The sequence below is a fragment of the Theropithecus gelada genome, chromosome 11 (assembly GCF_003255815.1).
Source record: "Theropithecus gelada isolate Dixy chromosome 11, Tgel_1.0, whole genome shotgun sequence".
Lineage (NCBI taxonomy): Eukaryota > Metazoa > Chordata > Mammalia > Primates > Cercopithecidae > Theropithecus > Theropithecus gelada.
Genome location: NC_037679.1, coordinates 35,543,467 through 35,569,491, shown reverse-complemented (window position 1 = coordinate 35,569,491; position 26,025 = coordinate 35,543,467). Strand labels below are relative to the sequence as shown.

General features: G+C 34.9%; 1 protein-coding gene across 6 annotated transcripts in view; it reads left to right on the top strand.

Moving 5' to 3' along the window:
- The window catches only part of OSBPL8 (oxysterol binding protein like 8), a 222,126-nt gene that overhangs the window by 131,047 nt on the left and 65,054 nt on the right, over positions 1-26,025 (top strand). Inside the window, exon 1 of one of the 6 annotated variants that reach the window (XM_025401399.1) lies at positions 10,783-11,557. The exons of the other annotated variants lie outside the window; for them this stretch is intronic. Within the exon in view, the coding sequence (XP_025257184.1) occupies positions 11,413-11,557 (145 nt within the window). The 5' untranslated portion in view covers positions 10,783-11,412. Of the gene's footprint in view, positions 1-10,782; positions 11,558-26,025 lie in introns of those variants that run through there. 6 annotated transcript variants of the gene reach the window in all.

Sequence of the window (26,025 nt, the reverse complement as noted above, 5' to 3'; positions counted from 1 at the left end):
GGCTGGTCTTGAACTCTTGACCTCATGATCCGCCACTTTGGCCTCCCAAAATGCTGGGATTACAGGCGTAAGCCACCACGCCCAGCCATTTTTGGTATTTTTTTAAAGAATGGCATTGGGATTTTGATAGTGATGTCTTTGAGTCTGTAGATCTTTTGAATAGGATGGACATTTTAACAATATTAATTCTTCTGATCCACAAAAATGGGATGTCTTTCCATTTATCTGTGTCTTCCTTCATTTCCTTCATCACTATTAATTTTCAGTGTATAAATCTTTCACCTCTTTATTTCTTAGTATTCTTTTCTAATTTCCTTTTTGAGTAGCTCATTATATATATAAACACCACTAATATTTGTATCCTGCAACTTTACTGAATTTGTTTATTAGTTCTAAAAGTTTTTTATGGAACCTGTAGGGTTTTCTACATATATGATTATGTCATCTGCAAATAGGGAGAGTTTTACTTTTTCCTTTACTGTTGGACACCTTTTATTTCTTTTTCTTGTCTTAATTCTTGTGGCTAGGACTTCCAATACTAGGTTGAATGGAAGTGGTAAGAGTGGGCATCCTTGCCTTGTTCTGGATCTTAGAGAAAATGTTTTTTGGCTTTTCTCTATTGCTTATTATGTTATCAGTGGGTATTTCATATGTGGTCTTTATTGTGTTTAGATAAGTTTCTTCTATGCCTATTTTGTTGAGAGTTTTTGTTATGAATAGATGTTGAATTTTTTCGGATGCTTTTTCCGCATTTACTAAAGTGATCACATGGTTTTATCTTTCATCCTGTTAATGAGGTGTATAACATTGATTGCTTTGTGTATGTTGAACCATCCTTGCATGCCATTTGACCATAGTGTATGATTCTTTCAGTGTGCTGTTGAATTCTGCTTGCCAATATTTTATTAAGTATACATTATGTGTATAGTTGTTCATAGTTGTAATATCTATTTCTTCTGATTTTATGTGAATCTTCTCTTTTTTTCTTAGTCTTGCTAAGAGTTTGTTGATTTTATCTTTTCAAAAAACTCCTTTCTGTATTGTTTTTCTATTCTCTCTTTTATTTATTTCTGCTCTAATTTTTATTCTTCTGCTAATTTTGGGCTTAGTTTATTGTTCTTTTTCTAGTTACTTGAAGTATAATGGTAGGTTATTTGAGTTTTCTTTCTTTTTCTTTTCTTTTCTTTTTTTTTTTTTTTCTTTCTCTTTAGACAAGATCTCATTCTGTTGTCCAGGCTGGAATGCAGTGGCATGATCACATCTCACTGCTTCTTTAAACTCCTGGGATCAAGCATTCTTTCTGCTTCAGTGTCCCAAGTAGCTGAGACTACAGGCATGTGCCACCACACCCGGCTAATTTTTAAAACTTTTTGTAGACACAGGGTCCTGCTGGGTTGCCCTGGCTGGTTTTGAACTCCTGAGCTCAAGCAATTCTCCTGCCTCCCAAAGTTTTGGGATTACAGTCATAAGTCACTGCACCCAGCCAGTGATTCCTTTTTAAATGTAGTCTTTATCACCGTGAACTTCCGTTTTTGTACTGCTCTTGCTACATTCCACAAATTTTAGTAAGTTGTGTTTTTTGTTTGTCTTGAGACGTTTTTAAAATTTCTCTTTTAATTCCTTTTTGACCTAATGATTGTTCTAGTGTGCTTAGTTTTCATCTATTTGTGATTTTTCTGTTTTCTTACTGTTATTGATTACTTAACAGTAAGTAGTTGATACTTTTACTTGATTATTTACTGTTTCATTCCTTTGGGATAAGAAAAGAGACTTGATATTATTTTGATAGTTTAAATTTTTTAAGACTTTTTTTGTTACCTGACACGGGATCTATCCTGAAGAATGTTTCATTTTCACTTGAGAAGAATATGTATTCTTCTGCTGTTGGGGAAATTCTATGTGTCTGTTGGGTCCATTTGGTCTGTAATGTTGTTCACTTCTTTTCCTTTTATTTTCTGTTTGGACAATCTGTCCACTAAAAAAAAGTGGGGTATTGAATTGCTATTATCGTATTGCTCTTTTTCTTTCTTCAGATCTGTCCATGTTTGCTTTATGTATTTAGGTGCTTTGAAGTTGGGTGCATATATATGTGTAGTTCTGTCTTCCTATTGAATTAGCGATTTTATTATAATGGCCTTTGTCTCTGTGACAGTTTTTGACTTATAGTCCATTTTTCCTGATACATATATAGCCACTTCTACTCTTTGCATAGAATATCTTTCTCCACCACTGCCCTTTCAGCCCATGCATATTTTTAAATCTAAATTGATTTTCTTGTAAACAGCATATAGTTGGGTCTTGTTTTTTATTCATTCAGTGACTCTGTTTCTTTTGATTAGGAAGTTTAGTCCATTTAACTTTAAAATAATTATTGATAAGTAATAACTTATTCTTGCCCTATTGTTCATTGATTTCTATGTGTTTTGTAGTTCTCTTCTTCCTTTCTCTCATTTTCTTTCTTTGTGGGTTTTTTTTTTTTTTTTTTTTTTTTTTTTTTTGGCAGTGGTGTGTTTTCTTTTCTCTTTAGCTTTTTAACCTATTGTGCATTTTTTGTGGGTGATTACTGTGGTATTCACATAAAACATTATATAGTTATCACAGTCTATTTTAAGCTGATAACAAATTTCAGCTGTCTTTAGATACTCCACATTTTACCTCCCCCCACCTCATACTTATGTAATTAATGTCACATTTTACTTCTTTCTGTATTGTGTTCCTATTAATAAGTTTATGTCATTATAGTTATTCTACTTCTGTCTTCTAATTTATATACTAGTAATAAAAGTGATTTATTTACTACCATTACAGAATTATCATATCCTGTGTTTGTCTTTATGTTTACCTTTAGCATTCAGATTTATACTTTCATATGCTTTTATGTTGTTGTTTAGCATCTTTTCATTTTTAACTTGAAGAACTCTTTGCACTTATTGTAAGGTAAGTCTAGTGGGAATGAGCTCCCCTCATTTTTTGTTTGTCTGGGAAAGTCTTTACCTTTCATTCTTAAAGGACAGTTTCACATTTTAAAGTGTTCGTGGCTGGCAACATTTTCTTTCAGTACATTGAATGTATCATTCTACTCTGTTGTGGCCTGCAAGGTTTCCACTGAAAAATGTTGTAGATAGGCTTACAGTGTTTTCCTGATTTTGTTAGATTTTCTATCTGTATTCTCTTGTAGCTCACTGAGCTTCTTTAAGAAAATCATTTTGAATTATTTGTGAAGCAGTTCATGATGTTTATTTAGAGTTGGTTACAGAGCTTTATTTGCCTCTTTTGGTGATGTCTTGTTTTTCTGACTTACGTTAGTGTCTGCATTTGAAGGAGCAGATACCTCCTCCAGTCCTTGGAGACTGAATTCAACAGATAAAGACCTCCTGTTGCCATTTTTCTGGACTCATGGTACTACCTCTGACATTGTGATTGAGTGGGACTGGAGCTGGTTCTGTTGCATCTGCTATTGGTGAGCCTGTTACCTGGGGCATTGGTGGATGTGGTTCCTGCCTGGTTCTTGGTCAGACAAGCCTATCTCTGAACTGCGGTTGAGCAGGGTTGGAATCACAATATAGGGCCACATTCAGAAGGGCCTCAGTCAATTCTGTAGATGGTAGATCCATTAAGAGGAATGTGGTTGGGTATATTGCCACTGTGTTCTGCAGACAGGTCATTCAAGGGACAGGATTGTCTTTGAGGTCTAGAGTGGGGCTGCAGCTGGGGTCATGGCTGTTTGAGGAGCTGTGGTTGTGTTGGAAGTCAGCAGGCTTGTTACCACGGGTGCTAGTGGGCATGGTTTTTACCAGGTGAGTTTCTGAGCAGGCACGACTCCCTCTAGACCATGAATCAGTAAGGCTCCAGCCAGGTCACAGCTGGTACCATCTTTTTTAAAAAAAAAAACACTTGTCTGTGAATCTCACCTTACAAAAAAATGCTTGATGCTGGCATTTGTGTTGGCTGACTTAGGGAAAGGAGAGAGACAGTAAGCACTATTCCCATGGCTGAATTCTAATCTTGTCTCTGTTGCACATTTACTGTGTGACCTTGAATATGTGCCTCTCATCCAGATTACTTTATACATAAAACAAGGACACTCCTTTTGTATGTCACATTGTTGTTTGAATTTATTGAGAACATACACAGAACACTCATTAAAATTATATTATTTAATTATGAGGTAGTATTGTGATGGTTGCATGGATAGGTACTATTAGTTTAGTACATTTTTAGTTATAAATAGATTTTTGTAAATAGTCTATTCACAAACTTGTGAATAGATTGTTATATGAAACCTAAGCATTTCATATAACATTTAATACTTTGTGGGAATAGTGTCTCTGTGTTTCAGTCAACATATAATGAACATGTACTCATTCACATTGAAAGCTCAGTAAGAGCGGAAGCTAAGGTGCCTAACATAGCTGTGCCTAACATAGTTCCCAGCACACAGTAGGTGCTCACTTAATTTTTATTGGATGATTTTAATTATATATATGAAATTATAGAAAATTTTTTATCCAGAGGAAAGTACGGTCTTACACTTCTTGCAATGAATGTAGGTACATGGACAAGAATGCTATCTAAAATTGTTTTAAGCTATCCTTTTATTTTTGTATGTGTGTTTATAAGTGCTTTCATGTTGAGAACATATTTAATGCTGATAATGGAGAATCTACAGCAGTGTTTTCTGAGGAAATGTAGGACAATAAGATTGCTTGGTATAATTTTCAGCCATGTAATTATTAGTAACATTAGTAAGATTTTGCTAGCTACAGCTAAGAAACTACTTTGCCCTATTAGAGGATAGAAATTGACGGAGAGCCTTATTGTTGTGTTTTCTATTTTAAAGCAAAGTTCATTATCTCCCATCTTAATTTATATGCTCCCATTTTGGTTTATGTGCTCCATCTTGATTTACAGATCATTTTAATGTTATGAATAGACTTGTTTACTAAGCCTGAGCTGCTCTAATATGTCAAATAAGAATATATTCTTATTTGACTCACATGTTCTGTAAGGGAACTTACTGCTGAATTTGTGTACAACAGTCTTCAGATACTCATTTTATAGAGTGGTGGTTCTCTGTGTGTCTGGACATAGTACTTTCTTAAATTCTTGTTGGTTGATTTTTGTTCTTAATGTTTTGATCTTTCTCGAACTTGTCCTGCTGCTTTAAGGATTTTAAAATCTCTTAAAGCCTAGGTTTATTATCTTGAGATTCAAGATAAAATGTGTAACTCTTACAGTGCTTTCATCCTAATGTAATTCAGTGTTTTCTATCATAAGTGTGCACATAGAATTTTATAGAATTTAAAGGGGTTTTTCCAAATACTAATTAGGTTATTTCAGAATATCAGCTATGTTTGCCATTCATTTTTTTTTTCTTAAATAGAGATGGTCTGGAATTTGTCCAGATAACCCATTAAAGTTCCAGTTGTCCAATGAGGTATCTTCCCCAGTCTGAATCTTTTATCTTAACAGAAAGAAATGTAGGCTGGGCATTTTCTGTGGGCATTTAGCAGATTCCAGAAACTCTTATGACCTTTTATGGTATTTGCCTTTGTTTGTCTACCATTTTCAAATGGAAAGAGCCGCTAGACCATATATGATATATGTAGTTGGTCTCTTCAGTGGCAAGGTGGTAATAACATTTTGTAATTATTTATTTTTTAAAATTAAGGAATTTCAGAAGAAAGATATCATTTACATCAGTGTTTTCTAATTTGGACCATGGTCTCTTGTAAGACATATATTTTATATCACTACCCAAAACATAGTAAATAGTTATGTAAAAAGCCTAAAACAACATGAAACAATTTGCCCTTTAATATCAGAGTAGGATGCACTTTGATATTTTCTGTCCTGACCCATTTAATTTTTAAAAGCACTGTTTGTGACCCACCAAATTGATTTTTCAACTTAACAATGTGTGGTGACTTGTATCCTGAAAAACACTTTTAAATAAGTACATGTTTATCCCAAGACCAGAATCTGTTTCTAACATAAATGCCTCACGTAGCTTAAAACTGTCATGATGATCTTGCAACATTGATGCTCTTTTGTCCTTAGTATTACTTTAAAATTACAAAAATCTGTAGTGATTATAAGTAATTCTCAAATTAAATTGAAATCACAAAGGTATATATAATGTTTTAAAAATACATCTTTAGCTTTTTAGAGTGATCTAGATTTTGGTTTTGAATGAACAATTGCCGTTAAAATTTTTAGTAGTTTTTTTTTTAATTATTGAAGAAAAGAGTATTTGTGTTTCCCTTGTGAAATTAGTCTATAGCAATTACATCCTGTCTTGAGATTATTGTAATATAATGGTTTTCTTTGAATTATAGATTTGAAATATAACTTTTATTACTACTTTACATTTATGTGACATAAATGATCAAATTGATCAAAACAATACACATATACACATAGGTGTGAGTATACATATATATAATTTCATCCTCATGAGTCTGCGATGTATAGGCAAGGTAGGTTGTAGAGAATAATTGAACAGATTTAGGATCCAGAAATATGCTATCATATAATGTTTCCACTGCTTCTCTTGAAATAATACTTTTTTAGTTTGCCAAGTAGTTTCCCAGGTATTTTGAGCTTACCAAATATCGTAAAACCTTTAACATGAAGAATGTTAATGGAAGCTTTATGAAGTTGGTGTAACCTATGGTACATCTTTGGCTAAACCACATTTATTTTACCACCATTCAGATGAGGTAAGAAAGATGGCACTCTTACTTGAATTTCTAAATAATTAAACACCAGTGATTACATCTTGTGGGAGAAGGAGTACAGATGACTGGTTTGACTTAGGATTACTCAAAGAGTAGAAGGAAGGATAAAGTGGTAACAGGTGGCTATCAGGGAAGGGAAAATAAATCCTGCTATTATTGTATTTAGTAATATTTTGTTTTTCTTACCTGCCTTTTCTGAACTGTTGAATGAAGATCCTGGACATAATAATAGCTTACATTGAAATGTTTTCTATGTATCCGGCAACAATCTGAGAACTTTGTTTTAAGAAAAAGACATTTACATGTATATGTACTGTGAAATGTTTCATGCAGTCTGAAGAGTATATAAAATGCATTTACAGTTAAATAATAATAATAAAACCAATACTTACATACCCAGCATCCCAGATTTAGAGGAGATCTTACATATATCTCCTGATCCTTATCTCTTCCCCTTTATATTGCCCTCTACATGCTCCAGGTAACCAGAATCCTCACTTTTGTGTGCCTTTTCTTTTTTTCTAGTAATGTTACCATCATGTGTGCATATCTAGACAATTTATGGTTATTTCTTTAAAGACTATTTAGAGTGTGTTTGAAGAAAAACTTTAGACAAATTAAATTTAACAGAGTTTGAGTGAGAACGATTCATGGATTGTGCAACACTCAAAACCAGAAGAGGTCCAGAGAGCACCACTCTGAAACATAAGCAGTGAATATTTATAGACAGAACTCAGAAATACAGAAGTAGCTTGATTGGCTACAGCTGGGCTTCTGCCTTATTTGAACGTGATCTGATTAGTTTGTTGCCTGTGATTGTCTGAAGCTCACCTGCTTGTGATTGGCAAAGATCAGCCTATTTGTTACAAATATTAGATTCCTAAGTTAGGTTTCTGTTCATTTACATACCAAAGTTAGCTTGTAGTTCATTATTGGGAACTAAAAGTACAGAGATAGCCTCAGGCCATTGGCCTCCTGCTTATTTAACAGTAGCAAGCCCAAACCTGGTTGGGTAAGGAAAGGGCAACATTGCTGGAAGATAAACGGAGCAAGAGTCTCTGAGCCATAGTTTGTTAATGATTTATTTGAGAGTTTAACAAAAGTCGTCTGAAGAAAGCATTTGACAAGATAATTAGTGGGTCTTGGGAAATACAGGATTCATTATTGCTTGTGGTTTAGTTATTGGACACCTGGCAGGAATATGACCAGGAGAGGTATATTCTGCTTTTTAGCTCACCATGTTCTACCAGGAATAAGTAAAAAGTAGAATGCTTCCTTGTTTTGGAAGTATTCTCAACTGATCCAAACATCAGCTTGGAAGAAAAGAAGTTTTATCAGCATACAGTCAGACACACAAGCCAGTGTCAACAAAGAACTTGGGCAAAGCTCACCCAAGCAGTTTGCCCATGTGTCAAAAAAGATGGTGCATGCATGTTCTCACTCATAGGTGGGAATTGAACAATGAGAACACTTGGACACAGGAAGGGGACCATCATACACCGGGGCCTGTTGTGAGGTGGGGGGAGTGGGGAAGGATAGCATTAGGAGATATACCTAATGTAAATGACCAGTTAATGGGTGCAGCACACCAACGTGGCACATGTATACATATGTAACAAACCTGCACGTTGTGCACATGTACCCTAGAACATAAAGTATAATAATAAATAAATAAATAAATAAATAAATAAATAAATAAAATACTACCTATGGAAAAAAATAATAAAATGTAAAAAAAAAAAAAAAAGGTGCAGTGGCAGGGGGACTTTTTGGTAATGACACCTCTTTTATATTGAACGTCCTGTTTCTATACCCCATGCATTCTTGATTTATCATGTTTTAGTACAGTTTTATCTTCTAGTACAGCCTTTCTTAACTGGGGTCTTATGGCAGAAGTAAATCCTATAGGAATATTTTCTCTGTTTTCCCAAAGATATAGTGCATGGTTGGAAACATTATAGATGCATGGGAAATAAATTTAATTCATCTTGAACAATGGATGCCTTAGTACATTAGGCTTAATTGTATTGCAGAACCCCAGCTGAGAAGGGTCTGCTGTACTAAATTATTTTAAGAGGTACATAGAAATTAAAATTTTGAGACCTTGCATGTCTAACAATATCTTTATTTTACTCTAATATATAATTGATAATTTGGCTGGGTATGGAATTCCAAATTGAAACTAGTTTTCTTTCATATTTTGAAGATATTGGTTATATTTTTGGCCTGCTTCCAGTATTGTTGTTGATATCAATAGCCTATCTGATTCATGATCCAGAGGAGCTTGGTGCTGTGAATTATGTGCAGAAGGGTTCTTTGGTGTAAATAGGGTTGACTCTCAGTTTTTACTACTGCTGGTTTTGATTTAGCTTTCTTGGATCTGCAAGACCATGACTACTTGTTCATCTCAAGGTTTGCAGTGTCAAATTTATGTTGTTAATATATCTTCTCCTGGATACATACTTTTGGGATATATATACATATTTGTTTATTTTTTAAAAATACCCCTTTTCTTGATTTTACTTGAGTTTTAGGAGGGAACACATTTGTTCAGTATCTTCATTTTGCCATTTTAACCTAGACTCTTTTAAGAGTTTATATGTATCATCTCGTTTAATCCTCGTAACAATCCTATGATATCAATACTACTATTAGCATTTTATAGATGAGAAAACAAAGACCCAGAGAAATTAAGTAAACTGTTTAAGTATTTCTAGGAAAGATAAAACAGAGATTTGAATGCAGTTTAATTTCAAATCCTGCTTAACTGTTATACTAGTATAATGCTGTTTGTGACGTTCTTTATGCTTTTAAAGGCAAGCAGCATTGCATGAATTATAATTATTTGTTGTCTACAGTTAATGATAATGTACATTTTATGATATGGAGAAAAGCAAAAAATAATAACCAAACCAACCCCTAAAACCCACAAACTTGCTGCAATTATGGGTATTAGTGGTAAACTTATTCTCCACTAATTGATTTTGAAATGCCTTTGCCCAAGGAAGAATATGTCATATGCAAGAAACTGAGTTTTGCCTGGTGTGGTGGCTCACACCTACAGTCCTAGCACTTTGGGACACTAAGGTGGACAGATCACCTGGGTCAGGAGTGTGAGACCAGTCTGCCCAACATGGCAAAGCCCCATCTCTACTAAAGATACAAAAATTAGCCAGGCATGGTGGCAGGTGCCTGTAGTTCCAGCTACTTGGGAGGCTGAGGCAGGAGAATCACTTGAACCCGGGAGGTAGAGGTGGCAGTGAGCCGAGATTGTGCCACTGCACTCTAGCCTGGGTGACAGTAAGACTCCATCTCAAAAAAGAAAAAAAAGAAAGAAAGAAATTGAGTTTTGGTTTTTTTTGTGTGTCCTTTCTGGTAAGGACAAAGTCTTAGATTATATGAGATCTCGTGCATGAATAGAGAACCAGCCTTGAAGTGTATGCATAGAAAGGAAGGAAACTGAGATCTTGTGGTAAGATACCTATGAAAACGAACCACGAAGTAAATTTTAACGCAGTTGGTTGTGGTCCAGCTGAGTGGGTGTATTTTCAGATTGAAAGAAATAATTATAACCAAAAAAATCAATCTACAGCATATAGAGAGAGCAACTGATTAGAGCTTTTAAATTTGAATTAAGGTAGGGTAAGGTGTATGGATTTTAGTATAATTGGGAGAGAATTCTTTGGAATTTTAAAGATTAGGTATAAAGAGATGGTATCATTATAAGGATAGGAAAGTACCTGTTAGATTTAATGACGTGATGTCAATACTAGTGGCTTAGTTTTAAACATAGTACATTTGTCACTGTGATAATAAAGTTACTTTTTTAAAAAAAAATTACAAACCGGAAAGACTCATTGATAGATTGTATATTTTGAACAGTTTAAATATAATTAAGAGGAACAGTAGCAGCTCGTATTTGTTTCAAGGAACATGTTAGAGCATACAGCATTATGGTGTCATTTTAATCTCCTCTGTTGATTGGTTTGCGCTACCACTGTCTTAATGACTCATATCCCTGCTGGAGGCAAAACTTAAATGTTTATTCTCTGCTTTAACTGTTGGAATCCATCAACATTGTGCTTGAAAGAGTATCTTTCTTTATGAATTTTTAATCATGGCTGAGGCAAGCTGTAGATTAGATATAAATCTAGAAGCTTCAGGGAAGATAAAAAGCATTACATTTATATCCATCTTTGAAGTAAGTAAAAGCTGGGAAGGAAGGACTCAGAAGAGGTGGAAAGTGTGGCCGGATACTACAAAAACATAATGGATGTGATAAAAGGATTGCATTTTTAAGAAGAGAAAATGACTTTGTTACTTCATCTTGAATTGCTAAGTATTGATCTTGCTTTATTTTCCTAAAGCAGCAATTCAGTGCAGGGTGGCTTGATAAAAAGGGAAAACATTAGTAGAATAGCCTTTAGTGTTTATCAGTTCATTTTTTAAAAAATTAGCAGCATGGTTTAATGCTTTTTCTGTCAGGCTTTCTCTATCTGTTTACTGCTGATTTGACAGTCTTTGGTCCTTCTCCTTTGCTGTTAAATGTGTGTGTTCTTTGTTTGTGGTGGTGGGTTTTGCTACAGTTGGATGTGAGAGAAAAGCCTGTCTTTGCCATATTGGTCTGATTAGCCTCTGGGTGAGCATATACATTAAATAGACCTTCTGAGCTATGAAAGAAGAGAGCTCACAACAACGTAGATTTTCTTCATGTACTGGGGTTTCGCCTGTTTTATTTCCTCCACGGATTGATGGCCGAAAGCTTGTTCGGAATGCTTCATTTGGAGGATACAATGAACTTTCTCCTTCATTGCCAGGTTTGTGTGTTTAATCTTGCATTTCTAATTTCTTGCAGACTTTTAATTAAAATAAACCAGGCATTTTAACGTTTTAAAGCTGCTTTCATTTGAACAAAACAATTCTGTAGTGAAAGCTTAGGTTTCAGTAACTGCTGCTAAACAGCTTGGCTTTTCCATATTTTCTCTTAGAGTCTCTTCAGCTAAAACTTGAGAAGTAATGATTCAGTAAAGTGGGAATCTTGAGTGCTTACGGCATAAATTTTTGCTTTAATTATAGAAATATTATGACCCTTTGATAAAGCCCTTCTAGACTTGAGATAAACACAAAATTATATAAACAAACACATTTCTCTGAGGGTTTACCAAATGAAACCCAGATATTAATATTGATATTTGTTCATTTTTTGCAGAATGGTAGCTGTATTAAAGTTGATGTTTAATGTAAGCTTTAATTTCACCACTTTATTATCTTAATGTTTTTATCTTAAATTCCTAAATTTATCTCAGACTGTGACTAAAGTGAAGCTTTCTCCTCAAGTATAGTTTTTGAAATACCTTAGTTTCTTCTTCTTGTTAGATGTATTTGTGTGTGATTAATTTTTGTCATGAAAATGTATGATATTTTTAGAGTTATATTTATTAGGCATTTGACAGCTATGATTTAGGCATTAAACAATCGGTCAATGAGATGTAGATATAAATTGATCTTTTATTATTTGAAATTATAGCAAATATTTGAATATGTTTAAATAATCTTTTGTTTTCCTTTCAGATTTTTAAACACTATATAATTATGTCTACTCTTTTAAGGTTATATATTCTTTTAAAATAAAAGTATTATTTAATAATGATGACAAAGAAATATTGACTGAAACTGATACTTGCATTTATATATTTTTTCTGACACTTAGATTTTGTTGAATTAAATTCCCTATTTTCACAATAACCTTTATTCTTGGCTTTTTGAATATTCGTGTTGATAAGTGGTATATATGTTCTTTTGAGATGGTGAAATGCCTCATAGAAAGTGTTCACCTGGGCAGTTAAATAAATTATTATAAATTGACTGATTTCATTCTTTTCTAAGAGTGTTTCACAAAAGAATTGGAAACCATAGTCCTCAACTCTCCCTAAGTAGCATAAGCTTTAAATAGCACTCATAATCCATATTAAGTCTTCTTAGTGTAGCATGGTTACTCTCATGTGTCTTTCTTATGTTTTAAGTGGTGTAAATTTTAGTTTTTTGTCATTCAGAAGTGGCTTTGCAAATACAAAATACTGAGTTTTTTTAATGTTAAATATTTTTTATTTTAAAGTGAGTTTCATTTCTGTATTTGTTTCTGTCTCTTTGTTTGCATTTTTTAAGCCAACAAGCTTGCTAATATAGTTTGCTGACCTTCATGCCACAAGTCTACTTAGCTTTACAGAATAATCATGTGACCTTGATGAACAATAGAAAACTTAGCTTTTAAGTTTGGTACTTATTTAATTAGGCAGTTAAAGGCAAATTGTCAGTTTATCTTGTCAAAGAAATATTAAAAGCCATCTTAGATGGATTTGTTTTTATAGAAAAGTAAATGGTTTACTTTGTTTTCTAATTCTTGAAATAGAGAAAATCATATTCATAGAAATGATTCCATCATCTCCTTAATACAACCAGCTGTGATAAAAAGCTCTATAAAATATCTGCTTTTATCAACTAAGAAGTAGAATGAAATTAAGTGCTTCAAAGAAGTGGCTTTTTGTTGTGTACTTAAGGTAAAAGTAAAAAGTACGTCTAATATCTCCTGATATATACTTCATTGTTGTATTGAAAAAATTATTTTACATGCATTTGCTTTTATCTGACGAAATTAGAGAAAGATTTGTTCTTCGTTAGTGATATTTAAAGATAACTTTTTCTTACTGCTTTGAGCATAACCCTTTTTAAATTTTAATTTTCCTGAAAAAATCTTTTTTCTTTTAGTCACTTCTGCCTTAATAAATATGTCAGCATAGCCTTTTTCTTTATGATTAGCTATAACATGGATGTGACACCCCTGCCCCGTACCCATAGTGATGCCATGATGCAATGTGTTTATTTAGTTCATATCTGATTATCTATCTGTTGATCTCAGCTGTTACTTCTAGATAATGCTCATTTTACTAATCTCTACAACAGTACCTACAAATTGGAGTAAATAAACTTTGAGCAAAGAAAGCATCTATAGACATCTATAGATTGTACATTTTAGGGCATAGTTGTTCTGTGTATTTTGGCTTCTCAGATTTTTTTCTTGGCTCTTGGCTGTATTCAATATAGTTGATGTAGCAATTCTGTATTTGTTTTGTAGATACTTATAAAATATTTATTTGTAGATTTGTATATATAATTTCATTTTAATGACTGAAGCAACATAAAATTTGCTTTATTATATCACAACATTAATGAACCAGGTATATCAAAAAGATAACGCCTTATCAGTGATGATAGTACTTGCATTTTGTGGACAAATTAGAGGTTAAGGGCAGAACACTAATTTATTCAGGGATAATATTCCATTGCATTAGCAGGAGAAAGTAAACCTATGTACTTACACGAGAGATCATCTAATGTGAAATTTCCTGTAGATGGGAAACTGAAGTCCCTGGAATTTAAGGAACTTACCATGATTATATAATTACTTGATGGAAGAGTTATTATATTCACTCGAATTATTGTGAGACTGTGACTACTTCCAAAATGAAAAGATTGGAAGAAAGATATGACAGACTTTTTTCAACCAGGTTGGAATGTCATTAATTTTTCTTTTGGGGTTGAGCTTTAGGAAATTCTTTTTTATTTGCTTTGATGGCTAAAAGCATTTCCGAAACGCATTAGTATGTTTTTTTCTTTTCATATGAAGAGAGTATTATAGCACTCTTTTGCTTCAGTCTTAAGTACTTTATCACTTTCATGCCTTTCTCCATTAGAGAAACTGAATCATTGGAAGTTAAGTATCGTGCCCAGTGTTATACAGCTAGTAAATGGTGGTGCCAGGCTTGACAGATAGTCTGACCCCATAGCTTATTCTCAGGTATCCCTCTGACTTCATTATATGTAGTTATTTTACTGTATTATAATTTTTGTTTGAATACCTGGCTTCTCCCTAGACAATAGCCTTTTTAAAAGAAAGGAATGATAGGGAACAATGTCTTTTCATGTTTTTATCCCTAAATACAATGTGTTGTGTAACAGATAGGTATACTATAAATACTTATATTTTTTATACACACACACACACACACACACATATATATATACTTGTGCTTTGTTTTTGTTTTTGTTTTGAGATGGAGTCTCACTCTGTCTCCCAGGCTGGAGTGCAGTGGTGTGATCTCGGCACGTTGCAACCTCCGCCTCCTGGGTTCAAGGGGTTCACCTGCTTCCACCTCCCAACTAGCTGAGACTACAGGCATGTATCACCACACCCAACTAATTTTTGTATTTTTAGTAGAGACAGGGTTTCACCATGTTAGCCAGGCTGGTCTCAAATTCCTGGCCTCAAGTGATCTACTTGCCTTGGCCTCCCAGGCCTCCCAAAGTTCTAGGATTATAGGCGTGAGCCATCATGCTCAGCCTAATATTTATATTTATAAGAGGTGAATTCATTATTATTTCTTAGTTGGTTGAAAGGATGGCCATCTGTCAGTCTAAATAGTCATCATTCTCAGTATCTGCTTTTTTGTTTGTTTTTGTTTTGAGACAGAGTCTCACTCTGTTGCCCAGGCTGGAGCACAGTGGCGCAATCTTGGCTCGCCGCAGCCTCCGCTTCCTGGGTTCAAGTGATCCTCTCACCTCAGCCTCCCAAGTAGCTCGGATTACAGGCGTGTGCTACCACACCCAGCTAATTTTTGTATTTTTAGTAGAGACGGGGTTTCACCATGTTGGCCAGGCTGGTCTCGAACTCCTGACCTCAAGTGATCTGCCCACTTCAACCTCCCGAAGTGTTGAGATTACAGGTGTGAGCCACCTCGCCTGACCTGAATATGTGCTATTGTTATAGGTTCTATAACCTTAGAAAATGTGAAAGTCAGCGTGAGTGTATGTTGCAGAGTGAAAATGGAGCAAGACTACCTGGTTTCCAATCCTCACTTAGCTACTTAATGACCATTTGGAAGGAATTTGGCTTCAATAAAATATCCCAGAGATACTCTTATTACTTTATGTAAGTTAAAACAAGAGACAGAATATTTTGGAGAAAGGCTATTAAGAAAGTAGTGAAAATCGGCCTGGCATGGTGGCTCACGCCTGTAATCCCAGCACTTTGGGAGGCCAAGGTGGGCAGATCACCTGAGGTTGGGAGTTTGAGACCAGTCTGACCAACATGGAGAAACCCTGTCTCTACTAAAAATACAAAATTAGCCAGACATGGTAGCATACGCCTGTAATCTCAGCTACTCGGGAGGCTGAGACAGGAGAATTGCTTGAACCCGGGAGGCAGAGGTTGTGGTGAGCTGAGATTGTGCCATTGCACTCCAGCCTGGGCAACAAGAATGAAACTCGGTCTCAAAAAAAAAAAGTACTGAAAATCGTATAATTTTCTGGAGACGGGCTTTTTCATTCCAGGTCTCTAATTATTATTACAAATATTTTTTTCAAAGTCAGCAATTAGTACACAAGTCAAAGATGGCCAGATATATAAGAAAATATGACATGAATGAGAAATAACTGAAACAACAGACAGTAGAAAGAGGCCTGTAAGACTTCTTGGATATTAGAGTGGTCAGATATAGACTATTGTTTTTAAAGCTCTGTTTACTATTTTTAAAAACATAAATGCAGACTTTCAAAATGGAATTATTTAAAATAGCCTGTAGATTTGTGAAATATTAGGATATAAATTTTAGAAATGAAATTAAACATAACCAAAATTAAAAACTCAGTATACATACTAGTAGCAGATTGGACATACAGATGAAGATAGAATTAGTGAAGAGGAAGGTAAGTCAGAAGAATTATTTAGGATACAGCAGGGAAGGAAAAGATGAAAAAAAAAAAAAGTTGAGACATGCAGAATAAAAGGAAAAAAGCTGTCTGTTTTTGGTCATAAATAGAAGAAGTAGAGAAAATAGGACAAAAACAATCTTTAAGTGTAATGCCTTTAATTGAACTGATCAAAGATACTAGTCCACAAATTCTCAAGAAAACAAATTAAAAAGAGACTTACACCTAAACACATCATAGTGAAACTACAGACCATCAAAGACAGAGGGTGAAAACACCCAGATTTCCTTCACAAGAATAACAACAGTTAAACTCACACACACCTGTTTGACTTCTTTACTGAAACAGTAGAAGCTACAGGTGTACTTCAGGCAAAAGGAGAGTGATTTCAGATGGAAAGTCTGAAGTTGTAAGGATAAACAAATAACAAGGCCTATATGGGCAAATTTAATAATTCTAAATCCAATACAAATGATGTCTTTTGGAGTTAAAAAGAAAGATTTGCAGTACATGACAGTTATTGTATATAAGCCGGAAGGGAGGTAAATAAGTTCTTCCAAGGCCTTTGTATTTCCCAGAAGGAGGGTAAATTAATAATTAACTTTAAACTTTGAAAAGTTAAGTATACATGTTTTCATTTCTGAGTGAAACCACTAAACAGAATGATTAACTTATGTTTTTTAATCTTGACTATTTTATATAAATAGAAGGCAAGATAGTAGAGGACAGTAGAGCATGGAAGGAACTACTAGAAAGTCCAAAATAAGATAAATATAAATCAAGATAAGTCAGCAATTATATTGAGTACTAATGATCTAAAGATTAATATTTAAAAAATTCAGTACTGTGCTGTTACAAGTGACATATCTATATATAAAAGAATAAAGAAAAGTTGGGGTAGGCAAGGACTGGGGATAAAAAGTGCTGCAAACCACTACTGAAAAGAAAGTTCCTGTATCTGTTGATACCAGACAGAATAAATTTTGAGGCAAAAAGCATGAGTACATTATATGCCCTCAAAATATATAAGGAAATTTTATAGAAAACAACATGGAAACTAGATAAATCTGTACTTCTATTCTTCTCTTTGTAATTGAGGGAGAAAAGGACAAAAATCAGTAAATACATATGAAATAGAACTTCTCTACTAACAAATTTGTGTTAATGGACAAATATAGAACTTTATATCCAACAACTGTAGAGTATACCTTCTTATCTAATACATATGGTATATTTATAAAAATTGCTCATATGCTGTGCCATAAAGTAAGTTTCAACACATTTTAAATTATTAAAAGTATTCAGAACATATTATCTGACCTTATTTTTATGTTAGAAATCTATAACAAAAATTTCAATAAAAATTCTGTTATGTTTAAAATTCAGAAATATATTTCTAAATGCCTCATGGATCAAAGAAGAAATCAAAATAGGAATTGAAAAAATAACTGACCTGAACAATTATGAAAGCATCACATATAGAAATTTGTGGAATATAGCTTTAAAATAGTGATTGGGGGAAATGTTTAGCCTTAAGTGCATATTTTAGAAACAGAAAGGAGAATAAAAATTAATAAGCTAAGTATCTTTCTTAAGTTCAAAAAATAAGAGCAAAATAAATCTCCAAAATGAAAAAAAGACCGTAATAAAGGTAAGAGTAAGAATTAATGGAACAGAAAATACACACACTGGAGAGTTTCAATAAAGCCTAAAATTCTTGGAAAAAGACTAATAGACAAACCTGTGGTACGACTGATTATGAAAAAGAGTGTCACTGCAAATCAACAGACAAAAGGTATTTTTTTTAAAAAGTGTTACTCTGATACAGTTAGCCAGTATCAAAAATAAAAAAGATATACAACTATAGATGGAGCATGTATTAAACATGTAAGGGAATATTGTGAACTTTTGTATGCGAGATGTACTCAAAAGTTCAAATGAAATAAATTCTTGGCCGGGCGCGGTGGCTCAGGCCTGTAATCCCAGCACTTTGGGAGGCCGAGACGGGCGGATCACGAGGTCAGGAGATCGAGACCACCCTGGCTAACACGGTGAAACCCCGTCTCTACTAAAAAAATACAAAAAACTAGCCGGGCGAGGTGGCGGGCGCCTGTAGTCCCAGCTACTCGGGAGGCTGAGGCAGGAGAATGGCGTGAACCCGGGAGGCGGAGCTTGCAGTGAGCTGAGATCCGGCCACTGCACTCTAGCCTGGGCGACAGAGCGAGACTCCGTCTCAAAAAAAAAAAAAAAAAAAAGAAATAAATTCTTAGTAAATATCGTTTACTAAAATTGTTTTTAAAAGAAACAGAATACCTGAATAGTCCTAATAACCATTAAGAAATTAAATCAGAGGCTGGGTGCGGTGGCTCATGCCAGTAATCCCAGGACTTTGGGAGGCCAAGGCAGGTGGATCACTTGAGGTCAGGAGTTCAAGACCAGCCTGGCCAACATGGTGTAACCCCATCTTTACTAAAAATACAAAAATTAGCCAGGCGTGGTGGCATGCACCTGTAATCCCAGCTACTTGGGAGACTGAGGCAGGAGAATCGCTTGAACCCAGGAGGCAGAGGTTGCAGTGAGTCGAGATTGTGCCACTGCACTCCAGCAGCCTGGGCGACAGAGCAAAACTCCATCTCAAAAAAAAAAAAAAAAAAAAAGAAAAACAGAAATTAAACAAGAAAGCACCAAATTCAAGTACATAACAAGTTCTGCCAAACATTAAATGAAGGAATAATTCCAGTCTTGCACAACTGCTTTCAGAGGATGGAAGTGCAGAGTGGGAAGAACACTAGTAATAGTATAACTTTGACATAAAATTCAACTGAAAGAGATTGTCCTATAATTTTTCCAATCAGTAATGAATATGGATTACAAAACTCCTTAATGGTAGTAGCAATATCTTTTTATAAAGAGAACAATGCATTATGACTAAGTTGGATGAAAATCTAAGGAAGCAGGATTGACTTAACATTAGAAATAAATGTGGTTCACTATACTAACAGATTAAAAGCAGAAAAAATAATATGGTTATCTTAATAGATGTGAGAAAAGTTTTGATGAAATCCAAATTTCATTTTGGTAACTCTTAGAAAACTAGAGGGAGTGAACTTCCTTAAATATCTGTATCAGTACCTGTTCCAGCTGGACATGGTGGCTCATACCTGTAATTCCAGCACTGTGGGAGGCTGAGGTGGGAGGATTGCTCGAGCCCAGGATTTCAAGACCAGCCTGAGCAACATGGTGAGACCTCATCTCTACAAAAAAAATAAAAGATAAAAAAAAGACCTAGTAACATGTGTCTCTTGTCTCAACTGCTCAGGAGGCTGAGGTTGAAGGATTGCCTGTTATGGCAGGTTGAGGCTGCAGTGAGCTGAGATCACACCACTGCACTCCAGCCTAGGCAACAGAGAAGACCCTGTCTCAAAACAAACAAACAAACAAACAAAAAACAGAAAAATAAACCCTGTTCCTTAAATATCTATATTAATGTATGTACCAATATCAATATATCCAAATATATATAAAAATACATATATAAAAATATACCAAAAATCTACATTAAACATTATACTTAATGGTTAAATATTGACAGTTTTGAGATTAGAAACAAGACAAGCAAGAATGCCTGCATTCACTATTTCTAGGCAATATTGTACTTTAAGTGCTAGATAAATAGAACAGGGTGCACAGAAACAAACCTACACGTATATGAACATTTGACACATATTAATAAAGGAAGGTCTTTTCAATAAACGGTGGCAGGTCAGTTGGTGTCTAAATGCAAAGAAAGTGAAATTGTACGTGTATATCACACTGTACTCAAATGTCAATTCCAGATGTACTGTAAATGTAGATGCAAAAAGTAAAACTACATTATTGGAAAATATTTTTATGACTGCAGATTTAGGGAAGAATTTCTTGAGACCCAAAAGCACTGACCTTTAAAGGAAGAGATTGCTAAATTTGAGTACATGAAAATTAAAAGCTCTTCACCAAAGGAAACCATATAGCCTATAAAAAGCCACAGAATAAGGAGATATTGGCAACAAATACATTTGGTGAAGTACTAGTATCTAGCCTACATCAATAATTCTTATATAATAAGAAAAGATAGACTTTTTTTTTTAAATGTACAAAAGATCTGAAGACGTTCTTCACAAAGGAAATTAGCCAATTAATATGAGAAAATTCTCAGCACCATTAGTAATCAGGGACATGCAGACTAAAACTTCACTGACAAACTATTGTGCATCCACCAGACTGGCAAAAATATTTTAAAATTTTCAATACTGAAGTTACTACAGTTATGGAGAAAAGAGAATTTTTGCATAGTTTGGTATAAAGTTTCAGTTACACGTGCTCTGTGACCCAGGATTCCTCCTTCTAGATTTAAACCTTAGAGAAACTTAGGGGTGTCTACAACAGTACATTTCCAGGAATATTCATAGCACTATTGTTCATCAGGGGAAAGTTAGGAACAATCCAGTGTCTGATAATGGTGGAATGGATAAATAGTGGTATAGTCATGCGGTAGGATTCTAATCAGCAGTGAAAATGAATGAAGTACCTGCTGTGACATGCTAGTAAATAATTATTGCGCAAGTCAAGTTACTTTTGAGGAGAAAGGGTGGATTGTGATTAAGAATTGCATGGAAGAGGAATCTTATGAAATGTTAGCAATTCTCTATTTCTTGATTTGGGTGATGGTTAAGTAAGCTCTGTGTTAAGTTATACATTTATGTTTTAGGCATTTTTCTGAAGATGTGCTATATTTCACATTTTCTAAAAACCTTTAGAAATAAAAATGGAGTTCTTTCTATTAAATTTTTTATTAATTTATGAAATTTATAAGTTTCAGATAATATACAAGAATTAGACCCTTTTCAGGAACTCACGGTCAACATGAACATCAAGATAATTGGAGTACACTGCAGTAAATACTTTAGTACAAGTATGTGTGAAGTGCTGTTTGTGTCATAGAAAGGAGCAGCTAACTATGCCTGCAAAGTCAAAACAAGGCCTCCCTGAAGGGGTGGCCTTGTGTCTTGAGAGGCACCATGGCATTGTAGAAACAGCATGAGTTTTAAATGTAGACCTAAGTTTAAATCAGCTCTGATACTCGCTTGTTGATGTTGGTCAACTTAATTTCTGTGAGCTGTAGTTTTTTCAACTGTAAAATATGGTTAATTTTTTCTGTGTGTGGCATTGTTTTAAGGATTAGAAAAAAATGAAACCTGTAGCATAGTGTGTTACACTCACTTGGGTTCTCACAAATAGATATTGGTTGCTTTATTATTGTTTTTATTAATATTATTGTGTTAATTAGTATAAATATCATTATTGCTGATAAATGAATCAGAATTAGCCAGATATGGAACAAATTAAAGTTAAAGGCATATAGACTAGGTGCAATAGGATGTCAAAGCAAGAGAAACCCAATAAACTGGAAGAATAGGGAAAGGGTGTGTTTTAAAATTATTTTTATTGAGATATAACTTACATGTAATTAAGTGTGCAGCTTTTGAATTTTTAGTTGCATATAGACACGTGTAATTACTTCCCATAGCAGAAGGCTCTCTCACACCCCTCGGAGTCAGTATTTCCTCCAAAAAGGTAAACTACTGTTCCAAACTCTTTTTTTTTTTTTTTTTGAGACGGAGTTTCGCTCTATCGCCCAGGGTGGAGTGCAGTGGCCAGATCTCAGCTCACTGCAAGCTCTGCCTCCCGGGTTCACGCCATTCTCCTGCCTCAGCCTCCCAAGTAGCTGGGACTACAGGCGCCCGCTACCGCGCCCGGCTAGTTTTTTTTTTGTACTTTTTAGTAGAGACGGGGTTTCACCATATTAACCAGGATGGTCTCGATCTCCTGACCTCGTGATCCGCCCGTCTCGGCCTCCCAAAGTGCTGGGATTACAGGCTTGAGCCACCGCGCCCGGCCCTGTTCCAAACTCTTAATGCCATAGATTAAGTTTGTAAATAGAATCATTTGGTATGTACTTTTTTTTTTAAATGGGTAGAGTTGGCTTCTTTCACTCAATGTTTGTTGTTCTTTTTTGTTGCTGTCTAATTTTCCGTTGTGTGACCATACTATAATGTATTCATTAATTTTACTCTTAATAGCCATTTGAAGTGTTTGCAGATTTTGGCTATTATGAATAAAGCTTCTATGAACATTCTTGTGCCTCCCTTTTGATGGATGTACACACTCATTTCTGTTGGGTATATCTAGGACTAGAATTCCTGTGTGTTAGAACGGGTGTACATTTAACTTTAATAGATACTGTCAAATAGTTTTTCAAAGTTGTTAGGCCACTTTGTGTTCTCACCAGTAGTAAACAGTTTCAGCTGCACTATGTTTTCACTTGTACCTGGATAGTGTCAGTCCTTTTAATTTTAGCCATTCTAATAGGGATGTAGGTTTCTGTCTCATTGTAGGAGTGGGGAGGATAGTTGGAAGAGAATTTACTACCCCAAATCACTAATTTCATTTAACATTCCATGTTGCATTCATGAAAGTTTCATTTTTTTTACATTTTATTTTTAGTATTGGCATTGAGTGATCTTTTTTCTTACCAGAGAGGGAAAAAAGATCCCTTTTTTATATCATATAAAATTTTCAGTAAAATATTTGGATTAAGAAAATGGAACAGATTTTTTTAGCTATTGTATTAATAAACCAAATACAGAATCAACAGTATTATGCTTGATGTTCTAGAAGTGATTTTAAAATACTTTAGGCACTGGTACTACTTGACATTTTTAAAAATGCTGCTTTATGAATGTATGTATTTTTTTAACATAGGCTTTTATTGGACTCTGACCAAATAATTATAGGGAAGAGTTACTAGTACCTGTCCTCAAAAATAGAAAAACCTCATTAAAATTAAAATGTGTACTGCTCCTTTTATGCCTACCACACAAGTCTCAATACAATTGTACCTTTTTTTTTTAATGCTTTAAGTTCTAGGGTACATGTGCACAACGTGCAGGTTTGTTACATATGTATACATGTGCCATGTTGGTGTGCTGCACCCATTAACTTGTCATTTACAACAGGTATATCTCGTAATGCTATCCTTTCCCCCTCGCCCAACTCCATGACAGGCCCCGGTGTGTGATGTCCCCCTTCCTGTGTCCAAGTGTTCTCATTGTTCAGTTCCCACCTATGAGTGAGAACATGCGGTGTTTGTTTTTTTGTCCTTGAGAAAGTTTGCTGAGAATGAGGGTTTCCAGCTGCATCGATGTCCCTGCAAAGGACATGAACTCTTCCTTTTTATGGCTGAATAGTATTCCATGGTGTATATGTGCCACATTTTCTTAATCCAGTCTATCATTGATGGACATTTGGTTTGGGTCCAAGTCTTTGCTCTTGTGAATAGTTCCACAGTAAACATATGTGTGCTTGTGTCTTTATAGCAGCATGATTTATAATCCTTTGGGTATATACCTAGTAATGGGATGGCTGGGTCAAATGGTATTTCTAGTTCTAGATCCTTGAGGAATCGCCACACTGTCTTCCACAATGGTTGAACTAGTTTACAGTCCCACCAACAGTGTAAAAGTGTTCCTGTTCCTCCACATCCTCTCCAGCACCTGTTGTGTCCTGACTTTTTAATGATTGCCATTCTAACTGGTGTGAGATGGTATCTCATTGTGGTTTTGATTTGTATTTCTCTGATGGCCAGTGATGATGAGCATTTTTTCATGTGTCTGTTGCCTGCACAAATGTCTTATTTTGAGAAGTGTCTGTTCATATCCTTTGCCCACTTTTTGATGGGGTTGTTTCTTTTTTTTCTTGTAAATTTGTTTGAGTACCTTGTAGATTCTGGATATTAGCCCTTTGTCAGATGAGTAGATTGCAAATTTTCCTCCCATTCTGTAGGTTGCCTCTTCACTCTGGTGGTAGTTTCTTTTGCTGTGCAGAAGCTCTTTAGTTTAATGAGATCCCATTTATCAATTTTGGCTTTTGTTGCCGTTGCTTTTGGTGTTTTAGTCATGAAGTCCTTGCCCATGCCTATGTCCTGAATGGTATTGCCTAGGTTTTCTTCTAGGGTTTTGATGGTTTTAGGTCTAACATTTAAGTCTTTAATCCATCTTGACTTAATTTTTGTATAAGGTGTAAGGCAGGGATCCAGTTTCAGCTTTCTGCATATGGCTAGCCAGTTTTCTCAGCACCGTTTATTAAATAGGGAATCCTTTCCCCATTTCTTGTTTTTGTCAGGTTTGTCAAAGATCAGATGGTTGTAGATGTGTGGTATTATTTCTGAGGGCTCTGTTCTGTTCCATTGGTCTTTATCTCTATTTTGGTAACAGTACGAAGCTGTTTTGGTTACTGTAGCCTTGTAGTATAGTTTGAAGTCAGGTAGAGTGATGCCTCCAGCTTTGTTCTTTTGACTTAGGATTGTCTTGGCAATGTGGGCTTTTTTTTGGTTCCATGTGAACTTTAAAGTAGTTTTTTCCAATTCTGGGAAGGAAGTCATTGGTAGCTTGATGGGGATGGCATTGAATCTATAAATTATCTTGAGCAGTAAGGCCATTTTCAAGATAATTGATTCTTCCTATCCATGAGCATGGAATGTTCTTCCATTTGTTTGTGTCCTCTTTTATTTCATTGAGCAGTGGTTTGTAGTTTTCCTTGAAGAGGTCCTACATGTCCCTTGTACGTTGGATTCCTAGGTATTTTATTCTCTTTGAAGCAATTGTGAACAGGAGTTCATTCATGATTTGGCTCTGTGTCTGTTATTGGTGTATAAGAATGCTTGTGATTTTTGCACATTGATTTTGTATCCTGAAACTTTGCTGAAGTTGCTTATCGGCTTAAGGATATTTTGGGCTGAGACGATGGGGTTTTCTAAATATACAATCATGTCATCTGCAAACAGGGAGAATTTGACTTCCTCTTTTCCTAATTGAATATCCTTTATTTCTTTCTCTTGCCTGATTGCTGTAGCCAGAACTTCCAACACTATGTTGAATAGGAGTGGTGAGAGAAGGCATCCCTGTCTTGTGCCAGTTTTCAAAGGGAATGCTTCCAGTTTTTGCCCATTCAGTATGATACTGACTGTGGGTTTGTCATAAATAACTGTTATTATTTTGAGATACGTCCCATCAATACCGAATTTATTGAGAGTTTTTAGCATGAAGGGCTGTTGAACTTTGTCAAAGGCATTTTCTGCATCTATTGAGATAATCATGTGGTTTTTGTCTTTGGTTCTGTTTATATGATGGATTATGTTTATTGATTTGTGAATGTTGAACCAGCCTTGCATCCCAGGGAGGAAGCCCACTTGATCATGGTGGATAAGCTTTTTGATGTGCTGCTGGATTGGTTTGCCAATAGTTTACTGAGGACTGTCGCATCGATGTTCATCAGGGATATTGGTCTAAAATTCTCTTTTTTTGTTGTGTCTTTGCCAGGCTTTGGTATCAGGATGATGCTGGCCTCATAAAATGAGTTAGGAAGGATTCCCTCTTTTTCTATTGATTGGAATAGTTTCAGAAGGAATGGTACCACCTCCTCC